General features: G+C 53.2%; 2 protein-coding genes across 2 annotated transcripts; both read right to left on the reverse strand.

Annotated features, from left to right (window-relative positions):
• Positions 1-270: 270 nt before the first annotated feature.
• NECHADRAFT_90277 (uncharacterized protein) lies at positions 271-3351 on the reverse strand (the record flags this gene model as incomplete). The annotated part of the gene is made up of 1 exon (XM_003054401.1): positions 271-3351. One exon carries the CDS (start codon positions 3349-3351, stop codon positions 271-273), a length of 3081 nt encoding a protein of 1026 aa, XP_003054447.1.
• Positions 3352-5336: 1985 nt separating this feature from the next.
• On the reverse strand, positions 5337-7848 carry NECHADRAFT_31059 (uncharacterized protein; the record flags this gene model as incomplete). The annotated part of the gene is made up of 2 exons (XM_003054402.1): positions 5337-7270; positions 7767-7848. The coding sequence occupies 2 exons, from the start codon at positions 7846-7848 to the stop codon at positions 5337-5339; spliced, it is 2016 nt and encodes a 671-aa protein (XP_003054448.1).
• Positions 7849-13065: the final 5217 nt, after the last annotated feature.

Raw genomic sequence — 13065 nt, forward strand, 5'->3', positions numbered from 1 at the left:
GAAATCAGTCAACAATAAACGCCGATCCCGGCTGTAATGATAGATTGCATCCTAATAGTGCTTGCTATCAGTTATCAACAAGACTCCAGACCCAGTGGTATCATGATGGAACTCGGCAAGCGGAGTACGCTCCACGCTTAACCTTGTTCGTTGGCCGCCCTTTCCCGCAAATCTATCAACCATAAACGCCGTTGCCGTCTTGACCCGGGTAAGAAATGAAAATGAACAAACAAAAAAAAGTCCCGTAATAACACATGAGACCAAAATATACTATGGCGAGAGGGAACTTGAATCCCCATCTGCGCTTGGCTGGCCTTCAGAATCAGGACTTTCTCCGTCCCTCTCTGTTAGGTTCCTTTCTGTTAGGTCCCTGGGCAGATAGTTAAGGCGCAGCTTTTCATCTAATAATGTCACCAGCCTCTCCGAGTATTGGTCGAGTAAGCCACTCAAGACCGTCTCGTTCATCGCCTTGCTCCGAATGGCCCGATCACCAAGCGCAGCCGCTGTCAATCGCAGCTCCTGATCCAGTTCGGTCAGGTTGTCTTGACTGATGGGTTCCGAGGAAGCAAGTTTCTTGCGGTATGTTCGCAACTGACGACAGGTCTGTTCTGTCGCCATATTCAATGATCCAAAACCAGACCGTAGATTGGAGGATGATGTCTTCTTGCGAGCAGTTGTCCCCAACGCCGGGAGTGATGGCCGCCGAGTGACCTTTGCTCTGGGACTAACTGGAGGGCTGACCCGGCTGTCTCCTGAAGGTCGTCGTGAGGGCGTATCTTCCACAGCTGTGCTTCCAGGACTCGTTGGGAAGGTGTTTGTCGGCGTCCTTGTCACACTCGCAGCCAGATTGAATCGAGAAGTCCGTCGCTGGAGCGTCCGTGGTGGTGATCTTCGACCTGATGCTGTCGAAGGGCGCTGAAACTCGGCCAGTTCAGCTTTTGACAATACTCTCCGAAGTGGCGGCCGTCCAGAAACAATATCCTTAGCCGGCGATGGATCCCTACTCGTCGAACCGGGGACTGGATCGTTCAGATCCAACAACCAAATCATCATGGTCCCGTCCGAGCCAACACTCACTACCTTGCGGCTTCCATCTTCATCCTCAACCAAGCAAACTCCGTTGATTGCTTCCGTGTGTCCCCATTCGCGGTCCAAGAAACTGCCCGTTTGGGCGTCGTATAACCTGATGGACTTGTCCGTGTTGGATGTCCCTAATAGAAAATCCTGGTCTTTGGGTGGCCATTGGCCAAAGGAGAGCGAGTCGAGAACAGCAGATTCCCCCCTGCCCTCGTCTGTGCACTTGAAACAAGAAATCTTGCGACCCGTGTTGAGGTCGTATTGGCAAATGGATCGATCCAAAAGCGAAACAAACACAGTCCTTTGGCCGGGGCCCAGGACCATGGAACTGGGAGAAGCTCTTAGTGAAATAACCCTAGAAGGAATGGCGGCGATAGCATCTGGATCGCCTTCTTTTGTAATAATGTCGTATATTTGCAACGTCCGGTCAAAGGAGCAAGTCAACACCTTGTCATCAGACGGGATGAGGACTTGGACGACCTTGGCAGCAAATTCCAGTGTTTGGAAGTGCTCGATAGAGCCATCCACTGTCCGGTGGAAAAGTTGCGTCGTGCGGTCCCTACCGCAAGAAGCCATGAGGAACTTTGAGCCGGTGTCGTAAACGCTCACGCAACGGCAGTCGGCCGTGTGAGCCTTAATGTCGAGTATGGAGTCCTTTGTCGCAATGTCGGTGACGCGCAAGACACCAAGTCGGTCTGCTGAGACGAGCAGCTTGCCATCACTCGTTGTGCGAGCGCACGTTAGTTGGTTGATGGGTCCCACCAAGTCATTTTCCGACTCGGTGATCTCAATCGGGACGTCAACACAGGCCTTGACTTGGCCTTCCAGTGTCCAGAAAGTAACATTCCCTGTGACTGTCCAAGTCAGGAACGATGCGTCCAGATAATTCGGCTTCTGTAGCATCTGAATGCCCGTAACTGGTTGTCCATGGCCAGGAATAGGGACGCTGGCTACAGCTTGGGCATCCTTGCCTGGAACATGATCATAGTTCCAGATGTCGATACAATGCCGTGAATCGATAGTCACGAGCTTGTCCGCCAGAAATCCCAGCGCGACGTGCCCTGTGGAAGGCGTTGTCGTCTCGCGGATACATGCTGATGCGGGCTTGCCGTCCAAGACAGCCTGAGCATCCAGCACGGCAAAATGGCCGTTTTTGCCTCCGATGTAAGCAAGATTGCCTCGGATGGCAATCGAGGCGATAGAAAAGTCCAGACCAAGGACTTTTTGCAACCTCATCTGCCTGTCGTCGTCGTCCAGAATGCACACATCGCCCGTTTCAGAGCAAAGGATAAGGCCGGAGTCTTTGACAACAGCAGCGCAAGTAAAGGTAGTTTCCAGGAGAGACCCCAGCAAGATATTACGCCCTGGTAGGGTTCTCTGGGAGGGAGGAGTCGACGCCGGTGGCTGGTCGTTCAAGAATTTTTGCTTCGTAGGAGAAATGGCTGGCCCATCATCAGGCTTCCACATCTTCACGTGGCGGACTCCAAGCGTAATGAGATAGTTGCCCATCCAGACCATGTCTTTGACATAGGATGTGCACCTGTTCTGTTTGAAGAGCCTGGCCGCACCCGTGCGAGGGTCGACCTTCCAAACATAGATAAATCCATCGTTGGCGGCACCAAGGGATGCCAAGTACTGAGTGTCTGAGGACCATGCTACGGCTGTGACGCCAAAAGCATGCTCACTAATAGAGATGAGGGGGGTATCCGATGAAGTATCGTGTAGGCTAAAAATCAGGACACGAGGAGCGTATCCAGTCTCGCCAACAGCCAAATATTTACCATCTCGGCTCAGCGCGAGACATGTAGCAGCTTTGATTCGTTCACGACTGGTCCATGTGTTGCTTCCGGGGGATTCGTTCCAGTCAGTGGAGGTATGAGGCGAGTTTCGAAAGTTCGGTGCAACACGGCCACGGCTGTCGTTGGCTTTGGGAGTTCCTGTCGGTGTTGAAGGTGTATTCTGAAATGTTGCTACTGAGTACAAGGGTACAGCAGTTGGTCGAGCTCGGTAAAAGCGTTGGGTGTGATTCTCGCCATTAATATCCACCACAACAACAGCGCCGCCGGCGATATAAGCGAACGAGGAGGAGAGTGTGTCGAAGCCCGTGGGCGAGGAGCAAGTAGTGCCGATAACACGCTTCAAGGAGAGCTTGGAGGAGTCATTCAAGGTGGTGCGACCGCGCATGGGTGACCTGGAGGACCGAGTTGGGCGAGCTAAGAAGGGAGAGTTGGAGGGAGTGAACTTGAAGCGGCCGTGGGAGGGAGTCGCCGCCATATCGCCGCCATTGACACTTGGGAGAAGATACTGGAGGAGAGAGTATTGTCGAGAGGGTCGAGAAAGGTCAGACGAAGCAAGACAGAACCATTGAAAAGTGGTGTCAGTTCAGAGGCGAAGATCTAGGCAAAGAAAGAGCAGAGAGCAGGTGTTTTCTCTAGCATCGGCCGAGAAACAAAACTAGCCAGACAGAAACAAGCCGGTTGCCCCAAGAGAAATCAAATCGGGATGATGCTTGCAGAAGTGGATGACGGGCGGTGTAAGTCGGGGAGCTGCTGCGGACCTACACGGGCCGATGGGGGAGGAGAAGAAAGATGAAAGAGAGGTCGAATCTGCAAAGCTTAAAGGCTGTGGGGGGTGGAAAGCGGTTAGCTACTGCACACAGAGGGGCTGGAAGTGGGAAGAAAAAAAAGAAAGGAGTCATGCGCACAGTGACTTTTGACAAGCAAGTGATCAAATGAGCGACAATTGAAGCGAGTGACGATGGTTCGAAAGGCGTGAATGAAGGTGGTTGAGAAGAGAAGGAAAGGAAGGTTTGAGTCCGGCCTGCTGGATGGAATGTTGAAATGATGGTTCTTGCCGTCCACGAAACCTTGGGTTCCTGCCTGCCTTCCCTCCCAGGGCCCGAGGCCAAGGTCCTTCCCAAGGGAAAGGAGCCCCGACCACCGGCCGGGGTTTGTTTTGGTGGGTCCGTTGGCCGGGGACGCCTGCAAGCGGGAAGCACGGGCCAGCAGAGCCTGACGTTTCTCGCCTGGCGGCTTGCCCGCCCTCCGGTCAGCTTCACGTCTCGACCCTCTTGACCAGTGGCCTGAGAGCTGACCCTTGCCCTTGACTCTGGAATCCCGGCTTTTAGCGCTCCCGTTAGTGGCTGTCACCTCGAATCACTTCCGGCAAGGACGGTGGTGAAAGATTGCCTCGCCTTGGGAATTGGGTACAGAGTCTTCGTGTTGGTGATCATGATAAGGGGCCCTGGATGGGCAATCGACAGGGGGAGCTCCTTTGACAGCTGAGGTATTGGTATTCCTGGGTTTCAGGGCTCAGCTTCGAGGTTCAGCCTGCATCCTCTCAGCAGCGCCTTTCACATATCTCCTCTCCGTTGTCGAATCAACAGCCACACTACTCATGCAGCCTCTCATCATTGTGCTGCGGTTGGCGGATCCCGCTCATCATCACCAACAACAACATCAACAAAGAACCTCATCCCACCCAGTCCAAAAGCCTCGTTCGTCGCACCAAGTCAATCAAAGAAGCAAATCTTGCCCGAGGCTTCGACGCCACATGAGTCCTTTCCTCGAATAGAAAAGCTGTCTATTATCCGCCAATCCATGCCTTGTCGCCAACCTTTGACCCTGGCACATTGCGAAATGAGGTCTCTCCCACCGCCCGTCGGTTCGTTATCACCATACCTGCCATCTCAGCCATTTTGCGCCTCTCGCTATTGTACCTATTAAACGTGATTGTCTCGCTCCTCATCCAAGGGTCCCGGCACGGTGGCTGTTGGTGGCAGACCAGCCGATCCCACCAAAACCCCGGCTCTTGAACCAGCCGATCAGTCCCAATCCCAATCCCAATCCCCTTTTTTTTTTCAAGGCTTTGACAATTAGCTTCAGGCCGCGTCCCTTTGTCAACTGTCAGCTGTCTCATCTGCCGCGTATGCTTTCTTATCCGTGTCTGAGGTCCGTGTCAGTGTCCATTCCCACTCTACCGGTCTTGGCCATGGTCGCATGAAACATTTCCGGTTCACTTCTTATACTTCAGTCACATATCCTCATGCTCATGCTAATAGCTCGTGCTTCCATAGACCCAGAATGGTCTTTTATTCTGACTATACCCCATTGTATATGTTCTGTTAATCCCCAGCATGTCCATCTTCAGGAGCTCCTCCTCCCTCGCTATTCTGTGTAAACAGCCAACCAACATCCATCCCATAAGTATGGTTAATATCCAACAGCACAAGCACAGTTTTGCCCGTCAATCCAACTCCATCATACTACAAGACCCTCTTCTGAAGCCTCATCTCGTTCAAGCCGCTCGAGTCCTGTCCCAACTGCGCCGTAGACGCGCAGGGGTACCGCAATTTCAAAACTCTCACATATCAGATTCTCCACGGCCACAAGTACTGTGCCACCCTTCTCATCTTGAGAGATCTGTTCCAACAGTGGGTGAGGCGCCAGTCGCTCAACGCTGTCGGAGGAATCATTCCCCTGCGATGGCACCACAAATTCGATGCGAATCTTCCAATCCAGACTCACTCCGCTTGTCACAAACTCCGGAGTAGCTGTTATCGGAATTGTCGGATTAAATGTGACGCGGCGTGAGTACATTGTTGCCTCAGATGATGATGAGTGTACCTTTCGTGTCACTCGGTGAATGCTCGACTCGGATCGTATCGCCAAAGACGCGTCTACCTTCTCTGATGTTTCGAGCGTAGTGTGTACCGCATAACATGGGATATCGGCATCTGTGAAATCAATCGCCATGGTAACAACTTCTCCCAGTCGGTATGCCGGCCTTGTAAGCATAACAACACCAACTCGTTGTCCGTTGCGGGCGATCTCAAATCGGTTGGGGCTCTGTTGTCCCCCGGACGTCATGTTGCTTCTCATAATCGCCAAATGAATTGCCTCTTGGGCAGTGCCCGCGTCCTCAAATACTGACGGTCGTCTCGAGTTTCCTCCGCCTGTTGGTGAGAGAAGGATACTACCACTTTCATCTCGGGGCCTGTGCACCAGGTCGTCCACGTAGAGGAGGAAATCGTTCAACGAAGATTGCCGTCCTTGCACTCCGTTCGTCTTTGCTCCTTTGCCAGTGCTCGATGGGCTCTTAACCTGAGCCTGGTCTCTGAGCAAGATATAGGGATTCATGAGATCGTGTCCCAAGATCTCACCGTGGCTGTTCACACTTCCAAGGACTCGGAAAGGAACCTCGACGGATTTGACCTGTTGTTCCTTGGATCCTCCTGCCCTCTGAGTTCCGATAACTAGACTGTAGGAAATCTTGACTGCCTTTCCTCGGTGAGTTGGAGGAAGTCCCTTGGGTAATCGGAACGAATACTCAAATACCCGGCTTTCTCCGGGTGCCAGTTGCAAATCAACAAAAAGAATAGACTGTGGTGTCGTAAGGAGAGGTACTGATTTCGAGTTGGCCACTCCACGCATCTCCTTGATGGTGCTGAGCTCTCCGCCACCCAAAAAGTCGCCCAAGGAGCTGCTGAGTCTGCTCCATCCAAAACCTCCCAGGAGGCCACTATCACGTTTGGACTCGAGGCCAACAACACCTCCCCCTTGACCGACAATGGCCTTCTTCTTGACCTGGTCGAAGGGGCTGAGGCTGATCAGCGATCCGTCCAGTGTGAACGAGCCTTGTAATTGGGCGTATCCCATCATCAAAGACTCTGGTGCTCTTGATTGCGGCAATGGCATACCGAGACTTCTTCGAAGAGGTCGCGCGTGCCCCCGTACTGGCGGCTGTGTCACATATTCCGACACGAGGGTTTCCGACGAGTTGTTGCTGACGGAGTAAAATTCTCCACTGCTTCTTGGTGTTCCTCCCAAGATGCCGCTGCTTGCCAGAATCCGGGCAGCGGGAGCAGGCTGTTCATTGATCGTTGGAACGCCATCCTTAGTGCGCACGGCCAGGCCATTGAACTCGGCTGCACCATTTCTAGGGCTAAGCATGCTCTCGTTTGTTGTTCTTGATAGGCTTGGTGGTACCTCCGCGGTTGGCGACGGCGCTGCAGGGAAGTGGAATTCCGGTACTGGGTTCGGTGATGGTCTCGGAGAGGCCCTCGGTGATCTTCGGCCGATAAGAGCTGGTGTATTAGGAGCTGTAGGTGGTCTAGACATTCGGCCAAATCGATCGGGTGGTGGATATGAAGCATGGAATAAAGGTGAGCTAGAGAAACGAGGAGAGAATGATGCTGGCAGTCCAAAAGTTAGCTGATGGCCATAAACTCGAGTAACGCTACCTACCAGAATGAGGCCCAGGCGAGGGATGGCTCTGGGCCCGAGGGATAATCTGTAAACTAGAGGCACGGCCGTGACCGCGATGAGGCCGTTGAGGTCGCGTCGGGACTTCATTTCGTTGGAGATGGTCCTCAACAGTACTTGTTGATCCAATCGAGACAATCGAGATCGAGCGCTTGTGGGAGTGTCCCGGCTGGCGATCGGTTGTGCTCGCAGAAGACGGCCATTGTACCGAGCCCGACCGACTATGAGTCTGCGACGACGGCACACTCAAAGACAAAGCAGAGCGACGATGGCCTCTGCCCGAGGATGCCGACGGCGGCGGGGTCAAGCCATGGTTGGACTTGGGCCTCCCAAGCAAAGGAGAGGCCAGTCGACTCCGTTCCGACTGCGGCGGCGGCTGCTTGGGCTGACCCGGACCTGGCGCGACATTCTTAAAGGTGATGGTACATTTGACTTCCTCGCCGGCGAAGACAGTCTGGTCGTGCCAGCGGATAAAGACGCGGATGTTGCTCGGTCCGTCTGGCGCCATTGCGAGAGAGGAGAGGACAGGACAGCCTCCTCAGCGATGAGCGCGTAGTTGGAGACGGCTATGCGGAGGCAGGTGCAGCATTTCCGCACGAGGGCATTGTCGGGATCGAGGCGACGGCGCGGGAGACGCGAGATGATCGATTAAATGGATGCGATAGCAGGAGCTGCTGAGGAGTTGAGCGAGATGCAACGTCATGAGGGTTTCGGTGAAAGGAGACGGAGGAGGTTCACGCTTGGGCGGGCTTGGCAGGGAGCCCCGGAGCTACTTGCACCAATCGCTGCAGGTACATGCGTGGAGCGCAACCCCTGCCCGAGCCAAAGGGTACGTACATGTGATCGCAAGCGGGAGGCCCGACTTTAACGTATAGACTCAAGGTGATGAGAGTTTCCCACTGCATCGAGATCAAATTGTTATGGCCATCATGTGCCAATCGAAGTTTTAATAAAATTTCCATTTCGAGGTAGTAATTTAGAAACAATTTTGGCTTTAAAAACGTGTCTTCATCCATCATCGCCGAGCTCTTTGTTCCATCCTCAAATATTCCCTGTTCACAACGTCCTAACCTAGACACGACCATGTTCAGAGCATTCAGACACACCCGCCTCGTCCTCGCATCATGTAGGTCACGAGCAAGATGCTGCACAGCGCATCACAGAGCCCTTAAGACCGGAGTACCACTTCGGACTTTAAAACGCCGCTCCCACCTTACCGGCAAGGCGAAAGTCGAGGAGATGGTCAAGCAGTTTCGTCAGGCACTGGTAGACCATGAGAAGGAGAAATGGGATGCGCTGCCATGGTACAGGAAGTATGTAAGCAATCCAGGCTAGATGTTGGACAATACTATTGGTGTTTGCGTCAGTGAGGGTTGGCAATGGAACGTAGTCGCCGGCCAACAAATCCAACCAGCCTTATATCAACCGTCAGATACGATACAAGCAATGCTAATGACAACAATAGAGTACTCGAATGGCTTAAATAGCCTACACATCTACATCGAACAGATTTCTCCTCATTCAATCTCCCATTCCCTACTCCCATGGGCTTTGGTGTCAGTTGCAACTGGGTAGGTAGTCAAGCATTACCTCCATTGTTTGACTAACCTGGAATAACACGAGATGCTGCCAGGGCCAGATGCCAGCAATATCTCGTTGCAAGTAGAGATTAGAACCCCGACTACGTTCATAGTGTTAAATTAAACGCCACTCAATAATGAAAAACATTAACTTGTTGGTTCTGAAGCTCGCACTACAAATCGAGATGCTTTCAACGTGTTCATCATAGTGGTTGACTGCCGATACGCCGTCAAGTCCCTTTTCCCACAACGCCATGTGTTTTCCACAAAGTGATTCCGACTGCCACAGTCAGACATTTAATCCGTATTCCATACGCCATCACCATCGCCAAATCACACAGATGAAAAGACACAAAACCTCATGCTTTGCCTCAATCGTCCTCGGTGAGGTCAAAGGCCTCTCTCCCGTCATCCAGTTTGACCACCTTGAGAGGCCGGACCACTCGTGGCACAGATTCAGCCTCCCTCTTGACGCGTCCGGGCTCAGTCTTGACCTGGCCTTCAAGTTAGCAACATGGTGAGAATATACTGCGTTGGGTCGAATCCTTTGGCATGGGAGCAGCTCGCTAGACGGTGTGGGCGGTAGCTTACTTGGAGGTCACGCAATCTTTCCCTAGCTAGACGCCGAATTTCGTCCTCGGAGAGGTTCGAGAGGTTAGCTCCAACCGGAGACGATGCGGCTAGAGCCTGTGTTTCTGGTGTCGGAGACCGTGGGATAATCGTTTCCCGCTGAAGGGCTTCTGTATCTCGGATCAGTCACCCCCCTTCCACTACCCCTTGGTGAAGTCACTCCCGTACCGTGGGATCGATAATAGAAGAAGATTGTTCCAAGCTCCTCGACCTGAGTAATCTGGGTGCCGTTTCGATTGGTGGGTTTGGTGCTGGCTGTCAGGCTGCGGTTCGTCAGCGACGTGTTTCAAGCGATACCATCTCAGGTAAGAGACATACGTCCCCCGATGGCTAAGCTCTCTGCCTTTCAATGCCTTTTCCGGGATCTCTCGCTCTTGGTCTTGGAGGCCATTGGTTGGAGTGAGAGTGACAGTCTCGCCGGTTATTCCTGCCGTCAAAGCCACCTCGATGATCCCCAGGCTTCCAACACGCTCTACCTCACTGGCCATATCTTGACTAGCCACAGTCTCGCCTGGTGTCCGTTGTTAGCTTATGGATTGTTGCTTTAAGCGGATAAGCAAAACTTCATACTTGTGACGACTGTAGAAAACGTGAAGTTTTTGAAAACAGGCTCTCCACCATCTTGATCCGCGTGACAGAGTGTATCACTGGCTTCTATGGTCTTGGTCGCTAGTCCAGCGAAATCTCCCCCTCGGACGAACTTGTGCCTCATCCAAGTTTCATCAATGTAGACATGCATCGAGAGAGCGTTGCTGTTTTGAGGGAAATGGAAGCTGGAATTCACTGTCATTTCGACACTGAACTCCGCGCCAGTTTTTGCCTCGATGTAGCAGTGGGTAGAAGGAAGCTCTGTGTCAGCATCATTGACGGGGGCCTGATCGCTTGCGACTTCATGTTCTGTCGCAATCTCTCCGGCGACCCTGACATTCACCGATACATGGGATACTCCAGGGAGGACGGCCATGGTGAGGAGTTCGGATCGAGCGCGCGTGCGCGAGGGCGGCGTGCGATGCGATTAATGGATAAATGATTGTTGTGGGTTGAAAATGAAAGTGCACGGGAACTTGAGGCAACATCCTGCATGATTCACAGCCTGAGCATATTTGTGCTGCACTGACTTTTAGGTTGGCAGTGCCTCATCACTGGCAGCTCAGCGGCTATTCGCAGATACTGTCTGCAATGCCATTGGCTGAAGAGACATCCCAGCAAATCAAACCGTTGAATAGGTAGAAAATTACCAAAAGCCAATCCAAATAATCTTCTGCCTTTGGCTGAAGGACTGCTGCCAGTGTCCGAAAGAACCAGTAGTGCCTGCCTACCTCGGAGCGTTAGGTGCATGTCACCTGATCGCCTCCCAACGGCTGGCGTCAAACAGCCTGGGTGCTCCAAGCTCTCTGAGTGTTTGCTAGGCTTCACCAAAAGCCGAGCAAGTTCTGTTTGCTCTTGGAAATGTCGGACCATTTTCAGGGGTCCAACTCGGGTATCTTCAAGAGAATACTCGACAGGTCTGTAGGAGTCATGGAGCATGGAGGGCCAGATATACCATAGAAGACAAACAAGTCAGTAATTTGGCTCCTTAGAGAGGAAACATCACAGATCTGAATCTTTCTGAATCTCTCTCGCAAATCTAAATCTCTGTGAGCAAGATTCAGAGTAGTAGCAGTTTCTCGGCGGCATCCGCGTTAGAAACCGCGCAGAGTCTGAGCTCGATAGCATGGGGTCTGATGGTCTGAGAGTCTGGGGAGGATGAAAGAAAGTCTGGGGAGTGAATCTGGGGCGAGATTCCGGGGATGGCCGTGCCCTGGGTTAAGGGTTGAGGGTCTGGGGTGAGAATCTGGGGGATAGGGGGGCCATCGTAAGTTCCGAAGATTGCCGTCACGATTCGGAGGGAAAGCAGTCAGACATCAGTCCATTTCGAGAGGCATTTTGACCAGGAGGGAAAGCAGGGGCCACTAAGCCACGAATGGGCCGGTGCGGATGAGCGATGGACACGGGGCGTCGAGTGGTCAGTCCATGTGGCAGCCGCAACGAGCCAGCCAACGTGTCGTGTCTGTCGTGTCTGTCGTGACGCTCGTAGCAACGGAAGTCTGGGGTCAGATCTGCCTATCTGGACCCGGTACGTGCGTGCCTATCCTCACGCCCACGTTGGTTGGTCCCTGACCCGACGGCCAGTCCCCTGATGTCGGGGATGAGGAGAAAGACTGCGGCCCCCGGATGTGGGGTTATGCAATCGAGGCGTACGCAGAATGTACGGATGAGAGTGATCTAGCGGGGTAGAAGCATGGAGTCGCGGACCCGTAGATGCTGCTGCTGCTGCTGGAGATGGATGGGGATGGAGGGCATGGCATGGCATGTATGTTTAAGGGTTAGCTCTCAGTCAGATTGGGGCTGAAAGAGGACTGTATCTAGGTCACCAATCCCAACAAATTGCGGCTCTACAACAACTTCCATATCACCGTTCAGCCACTGACTTGATGCGGAGCATGCGGAAGTGATGATGTGTTTTTGTGTTTGCGGCTCTCGAAGAAGGGGGATCCCATGTTGTTGGAGATGTCCCAGCCGTTGGTGTTGACAGAAACGAGATGGATCCTGGGGAGAAGCCGCTAAGCCTCGACTCATTGACCAAGGACGATGAAATCCGGAGGAAGCATGGACCAAATTGAGCCTCGATGGACGTGGGAGGCAGTCGTTGATTGACTGGAAGTTGTTGTGTAGGTGGTGGTGGAAGCGCTGGGGAGCGGGGGGAGGCAGGCAGGTACGTATCGAGTGGAGCCCGCCCCCGCCGTCCCCGGCGAGACGGAGACGGAGACGCAGCGGAGCCGCAATCGCCCACAGCGAGTCTGCGGGTCCGCGAACAAGCTTCACTCACACTCGCACTCACACTCTCAGAGTGAGAAGAGACCTTGTCGGCCTAGAGGAAGCTGGGCAGAAAGTCACGGGGCCTGCAGAAACCGCCCCAGACTAGACAGGATTGGGAGCGCTTTCACGGACAAGGGAGGGCTAGGATGAACGGCTCTTTGTCTTGAACCCCAGGAATTGGAGACTGATCAAATCTAGCCAGTCATGGCATGGCAAAAGGCGCTTGGCTTGTCGCTCATCATCAGGCCCCTTCCATTTTTTTTCTCGGGCGGTGCGGGGTTAATGCTCGCTCCCCTTTACGCCGAGGGAGAAGAGAGGAGCCCCCATTCCGTCCCCCAGCAACCAGAAAGACAAAGATCTTTTTTTGCTGAACCGCTCCCTTTTCCAGCGAGTGGATGATTGCTATCTAGTGGGGCGCTCTAGAAGGAGACGGAAAAAATGTCTTGTTCGGGTGAGGAACACGCGAAGAGGACCACTGTTCTTGTGCATCTCGGTGCGTGTGGTTGTAGTAGAATGACGGTCTGTTCACTCACTAACTAACAAGCAAGCGATGGACGGACTGGTTTGGAAACACGACGTCAAGGTGGGGTGGATGGCGCTAGAAGGAAAGGACCACGGCAGAGCGCAACTTTCAGACCTTGATCAACAAACACATG

This window comes from Fusarium vanettenii (assembly GCF_000151355.1).
Source record: "Fusarium vanettenii 77-13-4 chromosome 1 genomic scaffold NECHAsca_1_chr1_3_0, whole genome shotgun sequence".
In the NCBI taxonomy this organism is placed as follows: Eukaryota; Fungi; Ascomycota; class Sordariomycetes; order Hypocreales; family Nectriaceae; genus Fusarium; species Fusarium vanettenii.